General features: G+C 39.4%; 1 protein-coding gene and 1 non-coding gene across 3 annotated transcripts in view; one reads left to right on the top strand and one right to left on the bottom strand.

Annotated features, from left to right (window-relative positions):
* Positions 1–22,253, top strand: part of kif6 (kinesin family member 6) — a 62,687-nt gene extending 40,434 nt beyond the window's left edge. For both annotated transcript variants that reach the window (XM_088290990.1, XM_088291076.1), the window contains exons 13-22: positions 1,752–1,949; positions 9,125–9,227; positions 9,542–9,597; positions 15,495–15,545; positions 15,697–15,784; positions 15,872–16,007; positions 17,128–17,210; positions 20,238–20,318; positions 20,423–20,503; positions 21,680–22,253. In XM_088290990.1, coding sequence (XP_088147116.1) covers positions 1,752–1,949; positions 9,125–9,227; positions 9,542–9,597; positions 15,495–15,545; positions 15,697–15,784; positions 15,872–16,007; positions 17,128–17,210; positions 20,238–20,318; positions 20,423–20,503; positions 21,680–21,833 — 1,031 coding nt within the window. In that variant the 3' untranslated portion in view covers positions 21,834–22,253. The remainder of the gene's footprint in view (positions 1–1,751; positions 1,950–9,124; positions 9,228–9,541; positions 9,598–15,494; positions 15,546–15,696; positions 15,785–15,871; positions 16,008–17,127; positions 17,211–20,237; positions 20,319–20,422; positions 20,504–21,679) is intronic.
* On the bottom strand, positions 16,927–16,999 carry trnar-ucg (transfer RNA arginine (anticodon UCG)). The gene has a single exon. It is a non-coding gene; the product is annotated as a tRNA-Arg (tRNA).
* Positions 22,254–23,089: the final 836 nt, after the last annotated feature.

Genomic DNA, 23,089 nt, shown 5'->3' with positions numbered 1-23,089 from the left:
GCGCTTTGCCTTAGTCAGAGGTAATGGTGTGGTCCATTAAAATTGGAGCATCATGTGGACTTTAATTTTAGTGTTGTGCCTGGTTTAACGGCATGTTCTATAGTTCCAGTGATGTCTGCTTCATTGGACAACTTAATAAAAAAAGAAAAATCACAAGAAAAATGGAGCCGAGAGATTGAATGAACAGCACAAGATATGTGTGACCGCAATATTTGCACTGAATGGGTTTCGAGAGAGTCCACTGATCCAATGTGGAGCCCCATCAAGAAATATTTTCACCCTATACTTCAATCTTATTGTTGTGCTGATCATAAATGAAGAGATGTCAGACGTCTCCATGATGGAAAAACCTGGGACACCAGTCTTGAGTAAGAATGACATCAAACCCAGAAATATTTTTTTTTTCTGTAACAGGCGACCACTATAGGTGTAACAAATTTGTGGTGGGTTTAAAACTTGGCAGCTTCAAATTTAGTGCATAGTCACTGTCATTAGGGACTGTAATGGTTACATCTTGCTGTTACATCCCCTTTTTATTGGCTGACTGTCATATAAATGTTCTTCTCATCCTTCATTTATCACGTAAAATAATGCTATTTGCACTGTTATTTTCTTCTGAGTAACCCAAATATTCTGCTGACCATCACCGTTTTTGTGATGTTGACTGTCCGCAGCCTGACATCTGCTAATGTCGTGACATTTCCATGCATGAGGAATATATCAATGTTTTATTATGGAATGTGCTTCAGTCATCAAAAGTACAGTAGGCTATATTCAGAGTATGTGGGACATACACCAGAAGCTCAGTCAATATTTAATCAGGCTCCAATGTTTTATTCAGAGAATTCTATACATGGTATACATCGCTGGTGTAGCGTCGGAACATTCTGTCACAATTGGGTGAATTTAAAATGTTTTTGTGATTTGGGTGTCTAAAAAGTGTTGATTTTGTAGGCACAAGAATTCCACCTGATGCCAGCAATGTACTAGTTGATCAATAGTAAGTGGAACACCAAGATAGTCCCTTCTATCAACAGTTAGCAGGCGAGAAAAAAAATGACACTATTAGTGAAAGCAGCAACATTGTTCTCTTGTGTACCAAAAAGGAGATGTAGGACTGAGTATACGCCATCAAAAGAAGAGATTGAAGTCTCACAATCGCAGGGAGCTTCGGTATATGGAGTGTAACTCATGGAAGATAAAGCGCCAACTACATCCCAGTGGCAGTTCTCCTGTTTCAGACTTCTTGGGTAGCCAGCCAATGTCTAGGTCATACACACGCAAGTGCACCCGGCCTCACAAGCATTTCGACACTTGGACTCAAGTAGACAAACACATACAATCTCATCAGTAGAGAAGATTTTGTGGAATCTTGGCTAAGTCGCTGCAGCCGTTCTGGCTCCCCTTCTCTTCGCTGATTCTTCCCAGACCATGACATCTCCCTGAGTCTGTAATGTCTGACAGGGAGCACATGTCAGCAATCTGCCATTATTAAATGCCTACTATTGTGCATGCCGTGAGGAAACTAATGTGTTGCTGCCCTTTACTCTGTTGTCATTTTTGGCTTACTTAGTGGAAATTCCGTCTATAAGTAAAACATTTTCATCAGTCTAACTTTCAACCCTATATACTTGACTTCAAGTACAAACATGTTTGGTCATGCTAAGCATGATTTCTGCATTCGTTACAAATATTTAACCTTGGTCTTCACAAACAAAATACACATTTGCTCTTTAACTCAGTGCCTATAGGTATCCTGGTTAAGATTTTGAAGAAGGAGAAAAAAAGGGCCAATGATGCCACGATGCAGCTCGCAAGTGTTTCCAATGTACAGAAGCATGCGGCTGAGGGTGATGCCAGTTTGTCAGCAATGGTACGACTACAGACGGAAAACAATGAACCCACCTCGACTCTTCCTGGAGGACGGGCGGTACAGTACATGAAAAGAGGTCATTTTGTTTTCTAGTTGTCTGTATTCTAAGCCAGGCAAACTTGTTTTAATTTGGAGATGTTCTTGCATCTTTCAGAATAGCCACATGTTGGAATGCCTCAGTAGCATTTTTCACATCTGATAGTGTGATTTTACAATATTCAAACCAATTGTCTTTTCTTTTCTAAAAATGTTTTTTATTGTCTTTTCATTTTTATATTAGCGGGACCAGGAAAAATAAAAATTGATTTCCATTCATATTTTCAGGATGGTTAGGTCATGTGAAAACTTTGATAGTGTCCAGGTAAAGATATCGGACCCTATTTTGTTCCACGGGCGCAAGTCTAATGCAAAGCTCATTCTGTGGACTTTCCTTTCTTTTGGGATTTTGCCAGACTTTGTCACGTTAAATTGGATGTAATAGAGCATTTGCGTTTTTATGTGATTGTGGAACATAGTGTTTTCTCAGCCAATCCATGCTACATCCCTAATTTGCATCAAAATCAGGCGCAGCACAGCTATTAAATTCACAAACACGCTAAACTAGCACAAACCCAGCACTAAAATGACGACGCACCCACTTTTGCCCGAAGCACAGACAATTTCCAGACAGGCGCTCAGGTGAGGGTGTATGATGTGGTGAGACCCGATGACCCCAGCATACATCACTGATGATGCGTCCCAGTGCATCCATGAGGTGTTTCTTGAATAGTAATATTTTTTGTATTATTGGGTATTATCTCACTATTTCTACTGATCTTTTTTTGGAGCGGTATTGTTTGCTTTTTTTTTTTTTTTACCTCCTTTTAAAATTCTATAAAATAATGGACTTGTTTTGGGAGCTGCTGCTTTTTGAAAATAAGTGTTGTGACAGTAAAATATTCCACAAATATATCTACAGTCACTGTCAGTCTTATGTCATACAAAACTACGCTATGCCAATTGAGATGACTATATAACAGCAAATATGGTCATGCTGTACTACCCCAAAAAAGGGTGTGACCAAATCTGTGCTGGTGCGAACAAATGAAAATGTTGGCCACCTCAGAGCTACCAGTGCAAAATTTTGTGTACAGCCATATCTATTGTGTAGTTCCAGGATTTATATATATCTTCTATCTTCTGTCTTCTCATCAGTTATCAGGATTGCTCAAAAATGGAATGGGTGATTTTCAATCAATGTCAGTGTTAAAGCCGTTTTGACCCAGTGCTAAAGATGCTGTGGTGGAACTGGAACGTCACAAAAACAGCTAAAAATAATACAAAAAATAGTTCTGAGTTTGAACCCAGTCAGTGCCAGGTAGGAAGTTTTAATGTGGAGTAAATGTGCTTAAACGGTGTTCCTAATCCTTACAAAAGTAATCAAACATCATGAAAACATCATGAGCTCAGGTTTTCAGCACTTCATTGTGACGTCTCGCTGCTGTTTAATAGTGAGAATGAGACAAATGGACCCCGCTAACAAAGGAGTTTGTGAATTAAGTAAATGTTTAGCAGATGTTGTCTCCTGTATAGCTGACATCTACTTTTTCTTGCTGGATGAGAATTTGTGATGGATTAGATGCCGAGACAGCAGCCAGGTGATTTGGCCCAAGCTAATCTTTAGTGTGTTGCTTGAGGTAGCAGCATGAAAATCATTGATTTTTGGATACTATAGGCGACGCACGTGTGTTCTGGCCATGCCCAAAGTCGAAAAGTCTTAGAAGAATGGATGTAATGTTATTTATACGATTATGGAGAACAATGCAATGTTTTCATGTAAGGTATTGTATGGAGGCTATTTGTCTGGGGACTCTGTGTTCAGGGACGACGGGTGCCTGCTTAAGATCATGTTGGCAGCATGTAAAAAGGCCATCACACATAAATGGCTCAATCCAGGACTTCTGACACGAGATGAATGGCTAAAAAAAATCACGATATATGATAACATACAGACTAAAGCATGTAGAAGACTGTCGTGAAAAATTAATGAAATGGATATCGATCACAAAGAAGCGACGGGGGAAGGATTATTGGGTCGCATTGCTCAACTGATGGATTTGATTGAATACTCGTGATGATTATAGTCCTCCTGCTGCAACATTAATTTTATTTATTTTTACTTTGACTATTTTTTTTTCATAATTACTTAGTGATGTGTGTTGCGTTTTGTTTACCAACTTTTTCATGTTGAAATAGTTTTTTTTTTTTAATGTAGCATCTTAACTGCACAGATGCTCAGAGGTATTTCCATTTTTTCTTTGAAGTAAATATACAGTACATAAATATTTTGAATATAATTCTGCTGAGTAGAGTCTGTTTTTTTTTTTGTCATCTCATTATCTGGCAAATTGCTCCCAGATGTCTTTCTATTGTGAAAGTAGAACGTCATCACATTGCCACATCCTCCCCAGTGGCTTTCGATCATAATCCAAATGGGGAAAAAAAAAAAAAAAAAGGAAGCCTACATCTTACTGACGTGATGAAGATTGCAGAACAAGTAACTCCCGATTTCTTGTGGGCTACTTCGTGTACTTTTAACCTTACTTTGAATGCAACAGGAATGCAGAGGTTAGTGAGAGTCAAGTCATTTATGCATTGAAACATGCGTCTCATGCGGGACGGCTGCATTTGACTTCTCCAGCCTGGTTTTGTCTAAGTGGATGATGATGAACCTGAGCTCTCATAACTAGTTCATTCGTAGCCACTGGGCAGTGGATTTTGAGCCAACAACTCATCAAACTGAATCTGTGCTGCCGTCTGCTTTAACCACAGTTCCTCCATCCTCTCATTTTTGTATATCTGTGCCCAATGCGGTAAAAAGGCCAGTGGAGGGCTAATTGTTAACAGTGTCTCTGAAAGAGGAGCCTATTAGAAAAATAAACACACATTTGAATCCAGTCCAGACAGATGAAGGGAGGCAAATCAATCAGTCTGGGAAATGGAACATGGGACGTTATGAAGGATATTGGTGGAGCAATGCTCATATGTGCTACATTCTTTTTGAATGGGCGCCAATCTAATACAGACCATAATTTCACCTGGTCTTGCTCGTCTTTGTCTTTTGTATTTTTTTAATGGTACATAATATCCTGCAGTGCAAGTGAAAGCATCTGTTGCTCTTCGAGAACTAAATCATAGACAGAGCTTAAGTCTATCTGGTAACGCTGCCACAATCGCGTTTTGTGCGTTACGTTTGTGCCAAACTCTTTCATTTAAAGCAGAGATGGGCAATTCAAACGCCAAAGGGGTCATAATTTTTCAGCATTGCTACTGGGGGGGGGGGGCACATGGGAGCGCACACTTCCTGACCAGATTTATGACAAAAATTAGATTTTAAATATGGACAAAATATATACATACGTGCAAAAACCATGCTTTTATTTTGGATAATGCATTTTTCAATGCATGATTAGAAGATCCACGATCATAACCCAACAAAAGGGGGTTTGAAGCAAACAACAAAATAACCACATACTGCAATTTATTTTTCTGCATAAAAACTACCATTCAAGGATGACACAAAACTGCTGAATAAGAAATCAACATTAAGTGCAAGAAGTCATTTTGTAAATTGTTTTTCCTACAAAATCATGATTACACCTTTTTAGGTTCTATATTTGTCCTGCATATCTTTCTAACTCCACTAAAAATTCCTAGGCCCACTCATGGTTTAGAATAGGGCAGTATTAAGACCCACTGTAAGTTCACCATAGACATGTCTGCCATCTAGTGGTGATTGGTGATATTACAACTAAAAACTACAGTTAACCCCTGCATAGACGCACTTCGTCACCTACGGATTCACGTAATCGCAGTTTTTTTAAAACAATATTTTTCTCAAAATGGGGCCCACGGGCCGCCAGTTGCCTATCCCTGGTTTAACATTAAAAGAGTCAGTAATTTGATATAAGACCTTTTTATCCTCATCTTCTGTTCACTTTGTTTACAAAACATGAAAGAATGCTTTTACATGTACTCCAATGATCATGTTCTGGACTAAATCAGAAAATGTCTACAACCAGTCATGGTCCACTTGCAGAAATATACCAACTCCACATGAGACACGCATGACTGACGTTAAAGTCCATGTAAATGATCCAGCTGCTCCATAATCAAATCAGAGGACTCGGGTCACTCCTGTCAGTCTCCTGCACACTCTGCATTGAAAGGAGTCTTTTTGCTTTCCAACCAAAATAAGTGACCCTGTGAACAAATTTTGCACAAAGTTAGTTTTGGCAATGGAACTCAATGAAATCTGGAGCGCAGGCTTCAAATAACATTTTCTTACTTTTCATATTTAGTGATCAGTTCTGCCATGAAAAAAAAATATGAAGGCAGGTGGGAAAACTGACCTTGTGACCTTGACAATGAAGTGAAGGGCCACACTAATGTTTTAACTCCCCCACCAGTAAATTAATTCTTTCCTGTGGTTTATTCACTTTCATGTTTTTAGCACAATGAGTGATGATGGCCTCTTGTGATAGTTGAGTTAAGAGCATACACACGATTATGTACCAACATGGATCAAGCTTTCCCACCTGTAATATCTTAAACTCTGATCAATGATGTTGAGATTGTTTGTGCATGTGGAGTTGAATATGCTTACTTCGAAATATGTTGATTCTTGCCGTTTGCTGTGATATACTGGAATTCAACATGCCACATGGTTTTGGTTTTTGCCTCTCTGATGGTGAAAAAATGTTATGCATCCATTCATTCTTTGAACCGTTTATCCTCGCAAGTGCGCTGGAGAGCATCCCAGCTTTTGTTTCTTTCTACTTTGTTAACAACCAAAATAATGCACAGAACACATAAACACGGGGTATTGTGTGCTTGCAGTGCTTAAATGAAGTGGATTTGCGTCGCAATTTTCGAGTCCAAATTCACAAAAGCAAAACTGCGCAATAAGTCGCCCTCGTCTCCTACATGTGGGAAGTGGCAGCAACGGAGGGTCCGACATTAGCGGAGGCCCGATCGCCATGGGGACCATGCTCAAATGTATTTAGTCCTCCTATTTATTCATGACTTTTTTTATTGACCCAGCTGAACCAGCAATTTAAGTATCTTTGTGGCCCAACAGCTCCTGAAAAAAAAGTTATGTTTGTAACCTCTTATGACGCACACGGTTAGCAGAGCTGTGTGTAGGATGTGCCAAATTCACATCCAGCCAATGAAATGTAAATTGTTTAAATTGAAGGGAACACTTTTTAATCGACTTTTCATTGAACTGTATGTGTGCAAATGTTGGCCCATTTAAAATACGACCTCAGAGTTTCATTATTATGCAACATTTGAAGCATGATGACTGAGTGATTCTGATGAGGTCACCTTCTAGCGATATTGACCCACATCTCCATTTTTATTCTGGGTAGGTCATTGGATGGTTGTATATGAATGAATTTTCTTCTGGTTCATCATTCAGAAGTCTCCATTGTGTCTGCAAGCACACCAGATGTCCTCGTTGAAAAACTGTGAATGTAATGATGACCTTTCCCTGGAAACCATCGCTGCTGTAATTTGCTGCGCTCTTTCCATAGCACATCATTCTATGTCAGCTACTTAACTTTGCCAACACATAAAACATGCACCATCGGGAATTCGTTTTCTTTTTGATGACCGCACTGGAAGTAGTCTGCACTTACTACAAAATGTTGATGTCAGATCTACGGTTCCATTGTGTCCGATGCACATTGCAGACTGAGCTACTCCACATGAGTTTTATTTCAGGTTGATTTATTTTGTCTTTTTGCAAGTGCAGATGGATGTTTTCTTTCAGTGTACTTGGGTTTTTCGAGCTAATGAATACACAAGGTGTTCCTGTTGTAATTCAGGCCTGCGATGACTTGTATTAAGCTGATTAGGGCAGACAGTAGACTTGAGACGTCAAGACTTATATCTTACTATAAGCTCTGCGAGCATGTAATGAGATGCTAATGGCTCTAGCAGACCTTCAACACGCACCACGCTGTCTGTGAAGTAGGCCGAGGCTTTCGTCGCAGTCTACCTGTCAGAAGACCACAATGGAAGGGTGCCCAAAATGTTTTCTCCTTTCCCTTGCCGCTTTGCAAACTCCAATAAGTCATGTAATGCATTGAGGCAAACGTATCACATTACAACTTTTTATTTTGTCCAAAATCTGTCATGCCAACACATTCCTCTGCGGCAGTCTGTCACGACGTGGGGGTATGAAGAAGAATTAGTCAAGTTCTCCATGTGATTTTATTACCGCACAAATGGTGTTAGTGCCACAAAAAAGATGTCATATTGAAAATATTTCCAGAATGTTGCCCCTTGAGAGTCGATGGAAGTGCAAGAAGCCCGAAGACTCAACTGTTGAGGTTGGCTCAAGCAGCACATGCTTGCGAGATCCCTGCTGGTTTCAATCAGGACTTTCCGAAAATAACGACTGAATTCCCCACTGTCCTTAACCCACACGAGTAACTGTCCTCTGTGTCTGCTTTGTTGCAAAATTTCATTCAATTCATCAGAATGTCAACTTTTCATGCCACTCATTAGATTATTACTAATTTGCTTCATTATAGTCTGCATCATTATACGCTGAATCAAGAGGAAATAATTTTTTTTTCCATTAACAATAGTTTGGAATTATGTTATTTCGGTTCAAAAACATCTACGAAGCAATGTTACCTTTCACTTTTTTGTATTCATCACATGAAGTATCTTGATGTCATATCAACAAGTAAAACAATGAATTGCCTTTCCGTTCCAAGCATAAACCTGCGTAAGCATATGTTGACAACTTTAATAAAAGCGGTTGTTAAACAATATTACGAGCCCATTAAAAAGCAACTGCCGCCGGGCGCTTTCGTCCAAACCTATGTCCCTTCCTTCCATGTGGTAAATTGCTAAGTTGTGGTGAGAGGAGTTTCTTTCATATAATGCTGATGTGTTTTAAATGGATGTTTACTGTTTACAGTATTTGTGTACGTGCTTACTGGAAATCGCCGTGTCCATTACTGTTGCAATAAGTTTTAGGTGGGAGGTCGAAAATGCCAATGGGGTTTTAACTCACATCTGGCATCCAGACAGGAGTCGGGAATACCTGTTGCTGTGGATCGACTCAGTTTTTGCTGAGACGTCGTATCAGTTGACTAATTTATATCAGAAGAATGGAGCTGTGTTTGAATGGACAGTGGTTGATGTGTGCAGTATTACAGTGATTCAAACTTTTTTTTTTATTCTTGTTAACAGGAGCACAGCTCTCAATGGGAAAGCAAGAGGCCTTTGAGACCTTTCTCACAGAGCATGAGGACCATCACATCATCCAAGACAACAAGAGTCTGCTCAAACAGAGGTGGTTCCAACAATCAATTTGATAATTAAAGAAAAGTAAATTGATCCGCTCGTCGTAAAGTCTCTTCTCCACTGCATCCAAACTACTCTCTCCTTTTTCCACCATGTGTGTGTTTGCATCTGTGTCGTGTCAAAACAGGCTAATTGCTGTGAGATGGTGAAAAGTCTTGATCCTTGGGCTATTTTGACCAAAGTGTGTCACAGTAATGTCATTAAAACACAAAAGAACATTTCAAGATGTAGTGAAGGAAAGGGCTTTTTAATGATTTGCACTGAAATGTGTGTGTGATGTGGTACCCTTATTGTTTAAAATAGGTCAAGAGAAGCCAAAAAACTTGGGGAGCAACTTCATGACGCCAAACAAAAAATCAGTAAGTTGTTTCCATGAATGAAATAATGTTATGTTTGACAAATATGTTTGGTGATTTAGTCGTCTTCTAATATCACAGTCACTCTTTTTTTTAACATCAGAGATGTAAATTTTTTTCCTGTATCATATTTGATTTTGATAATAGTATAATAATAAAAATATAATATGTCATATAATGACATACAGTATTTATTCATATTTATGAATTAAAGCTGGTGGACCCCCCCCCCCATAAAAAAACTCCACAGCTATAAATTACAACGCTTGTTAAAATGTGCATTGCTTTTTGAGGTCAAACAAAAAAAATAAAAATAAAATAAATTTCAAAAACCCCATGTGCTATAATAAAGGTATTTTTTTAAATCAGCGTCAAAAATATATTTAAGGACGTTTAAGCCTTCTCTGTTTAAAATTTGCTGTCGATCTTATTTTAATAATTTTCAATCCTCTTGGAATATTCCACTGAGTGTAATAACATGTAACATTCCCGTTACTCTCATTGAGTACAGTCGATTTAATTTGTCTGATCTATTAACGACTGCGTGCGCATGCATGCCACTTTTGGCAACTTTTCCAATGCATGATACCTACTCGGTCTGGTCTGAATGTCGCATAATACATATATCAAATTATTATCCAGCCATTATCTGAGCCGCTTCTCCTCACGAGGGTTGCAGGCTCATTATTTCTGCCACTTTTGGAATGTTTCTTGCGATAAAACATGCCAATTTACGCTCACACCCCCTTAGAATGGTCCTCTTGATTCTGTATTTTAAGGTGTAAAAGCTGATTGGATTGAAAAAACACCCGGAAAAGTCTTGGTACTGTTAAAAATCACAAGAAGCTGCATTCCTGAATGTTTTTAGTGGACGGTGGTTGCCTCTTCTGGCTGGAAAGTGCTGCTGTAATATTAAGCTTGGTGTGCTTGCCTGCCATCGTGGAAGCTCTGTTGGAAACTAAATGCAATGTTTGTCTCTTGGTTGATGTCTAGCGTAGAAACGGCGCAATATAGATCGAAGCTTTTTACTGCTTTGTCTGTTGGATGTTTTCGACATTGGGCTCAAAATCAAAGCAATGAAGAGCAGCCTCTGTAGATTTTTGTCCAAACAGTTCCTTGGTTTGCAGGATTATTCTTGGCCGCTCTGTATGGCCATGGAATCAAAACTCACCAAAGAAGCATATGCTCTGAGCTTTTAGGTCCTAAAAGTAGCACAGTACATATTTATTTTGAAGGATCATTGGTGCACATATTGAGCAGTATGCATGGCAGCAGGATATGGACAGGAACGTTGGATTTCTGTAGACGACCTGAAGGATTTATGCAGTACACTCCCATATAGAGCATAGACTATTTTGTATTTCATTCTCCATAGCGCTAATTATAGAAATGACGAAAGGTTTTGAAAACAATGTTGCTGAATTGCAACATGTGTTCTTGTGTATCCATTTCCCACAAAATGAAACATGACTACTACTCATTGAGCTCTAATCACCTGCTTACACACCAGTCCAGTAAAGACACAGAATGTGTCAGAAATCGTTAACTGAGCCTTGAGCAACTGTGATGTCATTGTCAGTCAAGAGAATTGACAAAATGGACGCCCCTTGAGACAGGTCGGTTTTACTGCTTAATGCATATTCCACAAACGCAATATTAATCAGGACGCCATGTTTGAACTGGTGGGCCTGCTGCATAAAACATATTCTTGAAAAGAAAAATTTTGTGTAGGCGTCCCCTTTAAGAGGCTAATGATTTTTTTTTTCAAACATACTTGACTCAACACACACACACACACACACTGCATAACATTTCCCATCTTGCCGCAGTGAAGCATTACAAGTTTAACCTCTAGCTGACAAATAGTTAATGTGGCTTTACATCCTCAACATGACTTTCTGTGAAAACGGGAGGGCCTTTTGGAGATCTATTTGAAGAAGTTTAGTGTGTGAACCCCACAGGCATGTCTTGGAAAGGTGAAACGCGTGGACTGGTGTGTAATGAAGCATTGCACTTTGGTAGTATTTCACACAATGGTGAAATTCATCTTTCATTGATTTCTTTCATGTCAGAAATTGTGATTGACATTGCCAATTTCTTTGTGTTTTGAATACATCATCATTGTTATTCTTGCATTTTATAGCTGTAAAGCGAATCGATTTATCATGCTTGGATCCTGATTGACTGGAGGTCATAATGCATGCGCGACTTTGAGCTTTCATAGTGATGATTTCCATGTGATCTCCATCCTGTTGCTTTCCACCGTATAGGACTGAAAACGAGCTGAGTTAATCATCTGCAGAGCCTCCAAGGTCAAACACAACTACTACTCTGAGGAGCTAATTGACCTCTGATTTGTTTGTGTTTGGAAACTGTTTTCCAATGACAGAGATGGAAAAAAATCTGCTCAGATGTTCATTTCAATGTAATCATAGTAATTATTAACAGTACAGACCGCATTTTAACTGGTATTATTAATAGATAAATACAAAACATACTTGAATGAAAACGGGTGTGTTTCACACATATCTCATTGTTAACATTCTTTATTGTTGCAAGTGTAAAAAGAACTTAATCACTATTTGCCAGGAACCATTAAAGGCGTTAAAGGAAACATGGAATGCCTAAAAACCCTTATTTTAGTTATTTTCAAGAAAGCCAGTGAGAATGGCTCATGACCAGCTCTTAAAATAAACTCCTACAAGCCGATTGTGTCATCATCAGTGTGTTCATCCAAACAAATTTCATTGCAAAAGGCATTTAAAATGAACAAGAATAGAAACAGGTGTTGTCTAATATTTTTTCTGCTGTACATTTATATTTCGCAGTTGGCTTAGGCATTAGTTGAATTAGAAGAATCCACGTTCCGATTCCGGTTCCTGGTTTCAATTCAGTTTCCAAACGTTTCTCGATTCAGATTCTTTTTGGTGCAAGAACACTTGCATGTTCTACCTCATAACTCAGGGTTGTCCAGGCTGTTTGCACATTTAGCGACGCACTAGGGAAACCTTGACTATGATGTGACCTGCAACAAAAATGAGTTGGACACCCCAAGGTCTAGATCTTGTCCTCGTCATAAAATTGTGTTCCGGTACCTTCAGCATGCAGTTCAAAGGGAGCCCAACCAAACTACCACACCCCACACGTCCCACACGCTCGGTTTCAGAGCTTGCACTTCAAACCTTCAACTGGCTGCAGGATCACTTAACAGAGTCAGTGTCCGAGACCTGGGGGAATGGAATGGAAACTCACCGCAGAAGATCTTGCCATCCAATAGCTTGAAGCGCTCTCACTCCTACACGTAATTGCCTCGGTAATTTACTTGTCTTGCTATCTGATATACTGTCCATTTCATTTAATCTAAAGCTGAAATTGCTTCCTTTTTGGTTAATATTGTTTTTCCCCCAGCGTTCCCAACTGTGATTGGGTTCAGTTGGTTAACATTCACTCAACAGTTGTGGCTCTGACATGTCGCTCACATATGAAATTCAATCTTTTCATTTGGGGAATCCAAGCTTTTAATGATTGGCAAAGAGAATGATGAAAAGATGAGTTAGCCATATGTTAACCCAGTGTTCGTCCCACAAGTGAGCCAATTATCTAAATATGCTTTTGGATGACGCTTGACTTCTCACTCTCCTGTTCTCTTCCAATTAAATGCAGATTTGCCACCCCAGTTGATGCGGTTCCATTTTGAAAATATTTTTTCAGAAGCTCTTTGGATAGTTTAATTTCTTGGCGCTTACATATGGCGTGATCTCGGAATTTGGGCGTTGATCCTATCACCAGTGAATGTTTTCATGTGCCATTGTGCTGACGGGACACAGTTCATCCTGTGCAGTGGTGAGTCTTGGCTCACTCGTGAATTCAGTTCTCATTGCTTCCATACATAAATTGGAAGACTAATGTTCTTGTGGTCGCATGTGGTGGAGCATTCTAGTAAGCTTGTCCATACATAAGATTTTCCAATGAGATTCTTTCTTCGAGTACAATCGTAAGGGTTTGGATGTCTTTGTTCTCGTTGTTTTGACCCTACACTACACGCACACACACACGCACACTCTGTGGCAGATTGAGCTAATATATCAGCCTTGGACACCAAGTTTCTGAGCAGAAAGTCTTTTCGTGGCCATGTGTGCTATTATGTGGAAGGATAGCTTTACCGGAACCAGACATACAATACATAACCTAATTCTCACCACTCAGAATACATAAATCGTGCATGAACATATTCTAACCAGCCTGGTCATCATCATGTTGGTGTGCAGCTTGTCTCTGGACACACATGGTAGACATCTATAAACCAGACCTGCAAATTGCGCTCAAGAGAACGGACAAAGCCTCAACAGTTTCTTGATACTGTGTCTGGCGAGTAATTCTGATGGGATGGGAACAGCAATTAGGGAAAGCAATCTACTACATTTTACTGTTGTTCATTTAGGTGCATTTAGGGAATGAGATGCAAAAACTATTTCACATTCACAGAATTATTTGACTGGAGCCATTCACTCTATATGGGCTTCTAGTGCTTTTATTAGAAAATAAAACGTCATTTGACATTTTGGATGCGACTCTTTATATTCCACGGCATCTGTTGTAGAACGAATGCCAATTCCCATATTTTGACCCCTTTAACCTGACACCTTACACTACCAAAGCCAAGTCGTCAGCTACTGGTCCAAGGGTCTATCGCAATGGCAGACTTGCTTGTAAACTTGGCCATGGAACAGCTGAGCAGCCTATTGTTTCATTACTTTTGGTTCCTGAAGAAGTGGGAGGCACATACACAATTACTCTCATTTTGATGTAAATGCCCTCAAATTATAGCTGAAAGTATGCCGTCAATGCACTTTTGTATGTTTCATTTCTAATCCATTGTGGTGATTCTTAGAGGCACTAATAAAAATAAAAAAAACATGATAAATATGCCAATGTCCCAAGATTTATGGATCGTATCATAGAATCATGCTGGTGGTTGAGACATGGTGCGAACCTTGTATTTATTGACAATGAGACTGCTAACAAAAGCATCAGGATGACTTCTGAAGTATTTTAGCCAATATTAGCTGCTCATAGTCAGCTAAATACTTCAAAACTCATTAGACAGCGCTTCACAGTACAGATGGACAATAACCCGAAATATACTATGAATCATGAAAACAACAAAAGTTTTTTTTTTCAAGGCAAAATATTTTAATGTTATGCAACGGAACTATCAGTGACATGACCTGAACCCGATTGAAAATGCATTTCACTCGCTGAAGACAAAACTGAAGGCAAAATTCCCCAAGAACAAGCAGGAACTGAAGACAGTTGCAGGCCTGAGTTGAAATCCAGCGTCTGGTGATGTCTATACATTCCAGACTTCAGGCTGTAATTATCTATGAAAGATGTGCAACCAAGCATGATACGTTACAAGGTGAAAGTTTGATTTATGATCGCTAATTTGAACCATTTCTTTTGACCCCTTAAAAAGCGTGAGGCCTGTACAACCTGTTGTAAATACCCTCCATTTAAAACTGAAAGTCTGCAATTACAGCACATCCGGTTTGTTTGATTTCAAATCCATTGTGGTGGTGTTTAGAGGCAAAAAGATGAGAATTGTGTCAATGTCTAAGTATTTATGGACCTGACTGTAACTCAAAAACTTGACTCGCAGCCTATGTTCAAAACCAATCAGCAGCTTGTGCTTGAACTGTTTCCGTCTGGACTGCCTGACACTTTTTCATTGAAGCCTGAACAGGTTTAAGACACTCAGCAGAGCCGCTCCAGAACATAACCAAGCCCCTTCCATTTTGTCGTATGTCATGTAGATTCTGTGCTTTAGGATTGTCAAATGTTTACGAGAACGCCATTATTATTTCATTGATTTATTTTTTTTCATCTTCTCCTGTTGTCAGATGAGTTTAAGAAGCAGTTGGAAGTGCGTCGAAGACAGAGGGCCGCTTATGGTATGTTTGTCATGCATTCCCCAAAAGAAACAAAACATTAAAAATACACAAATATCCATTTTCCGTGACTCCTAGAATCAAAAAGAAAAAGTTTTAATGTATCTTCAGCAGCATTCTCAGTGCTGAACACTTTTACTGTACTGTGATGTAGGCGTGATTGGAAACCCCAAAGATGTTGGGGAGGAGGTGGATCCAGTGGAAGAAAAGCTTCGTGAGCAAATTGAGCAAGAAAAAAAGATGTGAGATTCATTCAACTTCTATGAAGGAGCAATAACATAACTAATTCTATAACTATTATGCGTTGTGCCGCTCATATCTTCCACCAGTTACAAGAGCGCCGCATGTCACTTGAAAGCGTTGAGAACAGAGATTGAACACCTGCAACTGTTGTTGGAGAGGGCGAAGGTCAAACTCCACAAGGACTTCCAAAAGTGGTGGAACGAGGAGGCTTCCAATGTGCAGGTGACTGAGCTCATCTTTCTTCTCTACCCATCTGGAAAGACCACATAGACTATGGCAAGGGACACATAATGGTTACATCAGCGTCAACTCGAGTGTACTCTTGCGGGCCTTAAATGTGTTCTTTTGTTGATGGAACTTTTTGCCACTAAGGACACTTAAGTGAGTGGAAGTTGATATGCACATGTCCCTGACTTTGGAGGCCTTTATGGCACCATTGTGACCCTTCCAGTTGCTGTTCGACATCATACAGGAAACGTCCTTGGTCATTTATCATTGATCGGAGAAAAGTACATTGTTGTTCCCGAATGATTATGCATTTGGGATAGGATTTATGTCAAATAGACGTTCCTGGGGGAGTTTTTATACTTGTTGATTATCCTGTTTGTTTCTGATATCAATGCAAGACAGGTTTAATAGGTATAAAATTGTGTTTGCTAGTCGGATTCATAGAGGGGAGTGAAAAAAAACAATTGAAATGTCACATTATCATACAGAGGTCTGACTCATGTCCAGTGCTGGGCAGTCCGTACCGGGTGCAGAACAGTCTGACGCTCTAGCGCGACCGGACGCTTATTTTTGGGGCGGGAGTGGGTGGAACAAGGTCGGGGGCCGACAATTTTTATGACTAAGGCCAGAAGGTTGAGGGAGGAATGGTATAGAGATCGTGCCCGGAGGGCGGGGGACTGACTGGCAAAAAAGGGTCAAGTGCCCAGCTCTGCTCATGTCCACAGAAGAGGTACTGTCCAACCATGTGACTAGTTGACTCAGCTGGCATGTCTGAGACTTTCTCATCAAAAACAAATCGATAAAGCTGAACTCCCACAGATGGTACCTTTTCCTGTAAGATAAAGATGTCCTTTATTGGTCCCACAATGGGGAAATTTGAGAAATGGAACTGATGTCATACTCAAGCTTTAAGCGACCATGAAGGGACTCGAACCCTCAATCTTCTGATCCGAAGTCAGACGCCTTATCCGTTAGGCCACACAGTCACTGTAAAGGGGAATCGTGTGTTTTTGTAAGTCGTGTACATCTGCCATTGATTTAAACTGAAACAGTCACCAAGGCCAATGGGATTTTCGCTCATTAATTTCTCTTTGTGACATGACATGATGTACAGGGGTCGAAAAATGAAACCAGAGATCAGACAGGATACTTGTGTGGAACCTTGCCGCCATCTTCACGCAGTACTCCAGGATTTGAGTGAGTTTCTTTCGTTCATCCCTCAAGTCGATGTTTATGATCGTCTATAGCAGCCTCGGCCAATCGAACTCAGGCGTCTCAGTTCCTTTTTTATTGGAGCCATAATTGTTTGACAGAAAAATTCTAGACATTTTCTTCACACATGATCAAGCAGGTGAACGTTTTCTTGTTTTATGGTATGTTTTTTTATTCTGGTTTACAGCCACATGGTATTAGAAGTTCAGTTTACATTGCTCGTTAAATTGCCTTTTATACATTTTACACCTTGCCTACAATGACCACCCAATTATACACGCGGACAAAATTGTTGGTACTTCCGTATTAATGAAAGAAAAACCCACAGTGCTCTCAAGAAGAACTTGAATATAACAAAAGTGTTATGGTCTGTGTTTGTTGGATTAGTACTTAGTTTCAGGTTTTTCCTTGTGTTTGGTTTGTGTCTCTTGTTAAACCTGATTGTGTCCACGTGTACTTGTGGTCCCATTCCCTCGTGTGAACCAATCAACTCCCGCCAACCCTTTGTGTCTTGTCCAGGTGTTCCTCGTTGTCTCGTTAATTTGTTTGTATTTAGTTCCACGTTTGCTTTCCTTTCCTGTTGGTTCATTGTCCACGTCAGTTGTTGAGTCACTTGTCCTCCTGCCTGGCTCCTGTTGTGTTATGTCATTCATTTTGTCTCGCTTCATCCAAGTTATTTTTCTAGTGTTTGTTTTGTTTTGTACTTTGGTATTTTAGTTTTTCTGAGTTCCTTGTTTGCCTTTTAGCTTTCTTCTGTTAAATAACCTTGAAATTACCCCTGCCTCGCTACCCTGCATTTGGGTCCTCCATCTCAATCCTCCACCATGCCAAAACCAAAACCTGACAAGTAATGATAAATAAAAAGAAAATGGAAATTAACAGATGAAAATTACTTAGTAGACTTTAATTGTTTAAAAAATATATTTTTTAAAAACTCATCAAACAGGCCTGGATGAAATGATGCTCCCCCTAAAAAAGACTGAAAATTATTTTACCCTATGGACATGTTCAACCCAGTTATGTCCTCTAATTACCATCACAGGTTTCTTCAAACTTGTAATCAGTCAGGTGGTCATTTAAAAAGTCAGTCATTTAAAAAGTATCACTGTTCTGTTTAGTGTCATGGTCTGTACCACGCTGAACATGGACCAGAAGTGAAGGAGACAATTGTCTCAGGAGATTATAAAGAATGTTAAAGACAAGCTCATTAAAAATCAAGGCTATAAGACCATCTCCAATCAGCTTGCTGTTCCTCTTACAGTTACACATATTATTCATAAATTTAAGATCCAGAGCACAATAACTAACCTCCCTGGATGTGGCCGCAGGAGGAAAATTGATGACAAATTAAAGTACAAATGGAAACAAAAGACCTAGAACAACCTCCAAAGAAATTAAATGTGAACTTCAGAGTCAGATCTCACCATCCGTCGTTGTTTGAGCCAAAGTTGACTTCATGGGAGATGACCAAGGGGACACCAATGTTGAAATTGAATGCCAAACTGCATGATAGCAAGCCACTAAGTTTAGGGAGAATTTCTTTGGGACAGACGAGTTGAAAAAAAGTCTTGAATCCATTCAGGCTAAAATTAAATCTCCTAGACTATCAAGGTATTTTATAGAGTAGTGTGCTGCCCATCTTGGTCTCAGTCACAGGTCATGGGTCTTGCAACCTGATACTGACCCAGAGCACTGCTAAAAAACACCCTATAATGGTGAGGAGCAAAACATGAGTTTATCCTGATGTGGCCCTCTTTGAGCCCTGATCTGAATCCTATGTAACATTGGTGGAAGGGGCTGGAGAAAGAACCTTTCAAATCTGAGAAAACAGGAGCAGTTTGCTCAGGAAGAGAAGGCCAAAATAACAATCCAAATTACAAAAACTGTTTGATTGTAGTGATTGCCTTAAAAAGGTTGTGCAACACAATATCAAATTTAGGGTGCCATCATTTTTTTCCAGGTGTGTCTCAGTATTTTATTTTAATAGCTCTGTTGAACCACAATTCTTAATCTCATTGGTTAATTTTCATTATTGTTTTTATTTATTAATACTGTTGTCAGATTCCAGTTATTATTACTGTGACGCCTATGGGCTTTTTTTTTTATTTATTTTTTTATTAGCAGCGGGGTACCAACAGTGTTGTCCATGTGTGTATGTTTTCAATCACGTAAACAAGCCTTTCAAAGTTCTGCCTATTCTCTACACTCTGACAGCAATGCTTTGTTGTATTAATTAGCATGCTGCCCGTCTATAATGACAACCATGTTTATAGGTCTCATGGGTTCCGTTCAAAATGTTTTATGTAGTATTCAGTATTTCATGCTTGTGTTGAAGAGGAAGTCAACACCAACATTTTATTTACGTTGCACAATAATATGTGCTATGTGCCCCACGGGTCTAAACACATCATTCTAATTAATATTGCATTTCTGGAATAGGAATTAAGCAGCAAAATTCAAACATTATGTATCTCAGGGGGCGGCCATTTTGCCACTTGCTGTCGACTGAAAATGACTTCACAGTTGCTCAGAGCTAACGTAATGACCACGGCTCACCTTTTTTCGGTGTTTGGTCCATGTGACCTTTGCAAGATGACCTATGATTGGGGATTACCTGAGTCCTGACAAATGGGATGTCATTTTCAATTGGAAGCAAGTGGCAAAATGGCCGCCCCCGTGAGAGGTGGATTTTGCTGCTTAATTCATATCCCATAAATCCAATATTCATCAGAATGGAATGTTTCGACTAGTGGGCCTGCATAGAGCTTATTATTGTAATGTACAGTTCTGGGTTGACTTCCTCTTAAAGACATCCATCTATTCTCTACACCCTTTATGCTCATTAAGGTATGGATGAATAATCACTCACACCTTAAGACTTTGGAATGTAGTGAACTTTAGTTCTGTAGCCATCTCGAATTTAGTAGATGTTGGAAATGTGTCAAACCACTGACAAGGCAGCACGCTGAGTAACCAAATCTTCATTATTACTCCCTCTTGTGGTTCAAATAGATACATGGTGGCAAAATCTAATCTGAGCAGCGCTCTCAAACCTCACCCAGAAGAAGGAAACCGCTCAACTCGGGACTTTCGGTCAGCCAGTATTGCTGAACTCTTATCATGTATCTTTACTGCATAAAAGTGCTCATCCTTAACTTTATCTTTTAATGCAAATTTGAAAATCCTTTCCGTTTCAGAATCGTCATTCCCAAGCCAGCGTGGCCCAGTACAGTGCAAAATGAACAAGTGGTTGACGTCACTTCTTCATCGGAGTGGCGGTAAACAGCCTGGCAAACAGATTATTTCTTAAATCGTAGCAAAATATTTTTGAAATTATTTAGAAATTTTGTGTTATTGATTTACTGCTCAGTGTCACAGGGAGCTAGTCTATCCCATCGTTGATCATAGGCGGACAACACCCAAAATTGGTTGCCAGTGAACCACAGAAACAGACAAACATTCACACTCACATTTTCACTGTGCTAATCAATCCCGCTTTATAAATTCAACAACGGGATGGTCAAAATCATCTTTGATGGTACATTTTATGCATCAGAACGTGCTTGACAAGGTAACCTCAAGTATACTTGGATTACACAGACACATTCAAATTGCCAATCGGCAGAAAATACAGGTTGAGTGTCTAATTCCAAGTGCTTCCAATCATTGCAGAGCCACTTTGCATCCAAAGTTATGCTTAATTTGACACTTATTCGCAGTGCCATGAGGAAAACAACGCATGTCCGAGAGTGTCGCTTATGTTTGAGGCTTGCTGCTGTCTGCTTTCAAAGCAATATTAAATTTCCTCTTAGATTTGTTTTCTATAGAAATCACATCATATATAAAATGTCAAACGTTTGGAAAAAGGACAACCCGCAACCATAATGATGACAAGCAGTAAAGAAAATGGATGAATGGCTGGATGGAACAAGAACTAAATGGAGCAAAGGGCTTTAAAAATCTTGCCTCTAAAAATACTTTCGCGCATTTTGAAAGTTATGGATTACCTAATGTATACCACAATGTTTTTATTGAATATAAAATATTCATGGCAGAATAGTGCACATAGTTAGCGTGTCAGCTTTACAGTTGAGAAGTTCTAGTTTTGAATCTTGGCAATCCTCCTGTGTGGAGTTATTATGAGTTATTATGTTCTATCTGTGCTCGCCTGGAATATCCTCCGACATGTCAAAAACTTGCAATTTAGCTTGACTGAAGAGTCTAAAGTTCCCATATCTGTGAATGGCAATGGTTGTTTGTAGATCCCCTCCCTGTTATTGCCTGGCGACCCGTCCAGGGTGTACACTGCCTTATGCCCAAATTCGGCTGGGATAGAATCTCCTCCCATGATGCACACATGATCTTGAACAGGATGAGTGGTGAACCAATGAAAGAAGAAAACAAAACAATGTGCTTATGGTCAAGAAACATTAAGATTTGTGTTTGTGTTACAGAGCCCTTTCCAAGTCTTCACTCTCACCATCTTCGATCCCCCTGACTGGAGACCAGCAGGCTGATGCAGACATCCTGGCCTTCATCAGAGCCCGGCAAAACCTCCTCAACAGGGCAGGTAGCACAAATGAACAGAATTACAATGTAGAGCAGTGATTCCCAAAAGCAATTAGTGTACCTCAAGACATCACCAACTGTACTATAGAAAATTGTCCAAAAATGAACCGACTGCAAATCATCTGCCATTAAACTCTAGGCCCGGGGGCTTGTTGTGGCCCACCACATCATTTTATGTGGCCAGCAAATCACGTGTGTCAACCCCCTTGATCCTTGCTAAAATCTGTACCAAAATTTCAAATTATGTGTAGTAATAACTTGAAACTTTACAATATTTTTCATTACACTTTTTAAAGTAACTTGAACAATAATTAAACAAAGTATTATCCTTGACTTCTGAGTTCAAAGCTAGTAATCCATCATAAGGATCTTTTGAGGGAAACAATAACTACAAAATGCCCTGCGACAAAAGTGTCAATTAACAATAAACCCGTGTATACACTACATCAATTTAGGAAATTAAGAACGAGCTAATATTACTTCCTTACACAGTTTGTCCTTTTTGTGACATTATATTTGGTAGTGTGCCTTGAAATGTTCAGAAAGTTTTTTGAGAATTAAAATACAATTTCATCTAAGTCCTTTTACACCCACCAAGTTTCTTCAGGTGTGTCCCAAGGCTCTGTCCTGGGTTATCTACCTTCTCCACCACCATACCATTTTTTCCTACGTTTAATATCCTCTTTCATTGCTTCACAGGTAACAGCCAGCTCTACCTCTCCTGCAAACACACAAATTTAAGATCACCTTCTCATTGAAACTGCACCGCATTGTACTTTTGATTTATTGTATTTCTTCTGTATACTTCTCTTTTTAACTCTTGTTTTATTATTGTCCAAATGTCCTTAATAGTCTAGAAAGGCACTTTCAAATAGAATGCATCATTATTATGAATACAAATTTTGTGCTTTGGCTCAGTAGTTTAGGAAAAAAACTGGAGCGACTGATGGTTTGAAACATGCAATTCAAGAATCAACACTGCCCTCTAGAGGGAACAGGAAAGTGTCTTTTCCAGAGCCTGTTGACTTTACTGATTGAGAGTGAGCAAATGTTCTGGCAAATAAAAACTCCATGTTATAGAAGCCTGATTATGTACCACAAATGAGCTGAATCGTTTCAATTCAATTTATCATTTTAGGGGGGAATGCAGACCAGCATGATCTGTCCAAAATTCATACTTTAAAGCAATCTTTCTGTTGTCTTTTGTGTACCGCCGGTAATTCTCGGTCAATCCTCCAAATTGACCTTTTGAGTCGCTGTTTGCTTTGGCAGGTATTAAAGTGGATTTGGATGTC

Source organism: Idiotropiscis lumnitzeri, chromosome 1 (assembly GCF_059441095.1).
Source record: "Idiotropiscis lumnitzeri isolate Australia: NSW breed Sydney's pygmy pipehorse chromosome 1, RoL_Ilum_1.0, whole genome shotgun sequence".
Taxonomy (NCBI): Eukaryota; Metazoa; Chordata; class Actinopteri; order Syngnathiformes; family Syngnathidae; genus Idiotropiscis; species Idiotropiscis lumnitzeri.
The sequence above is the reverse complement of the archived record's forward strand: the minus strand, read 5'-3'. Positions and strand labels throughout refer to the sequence as shown.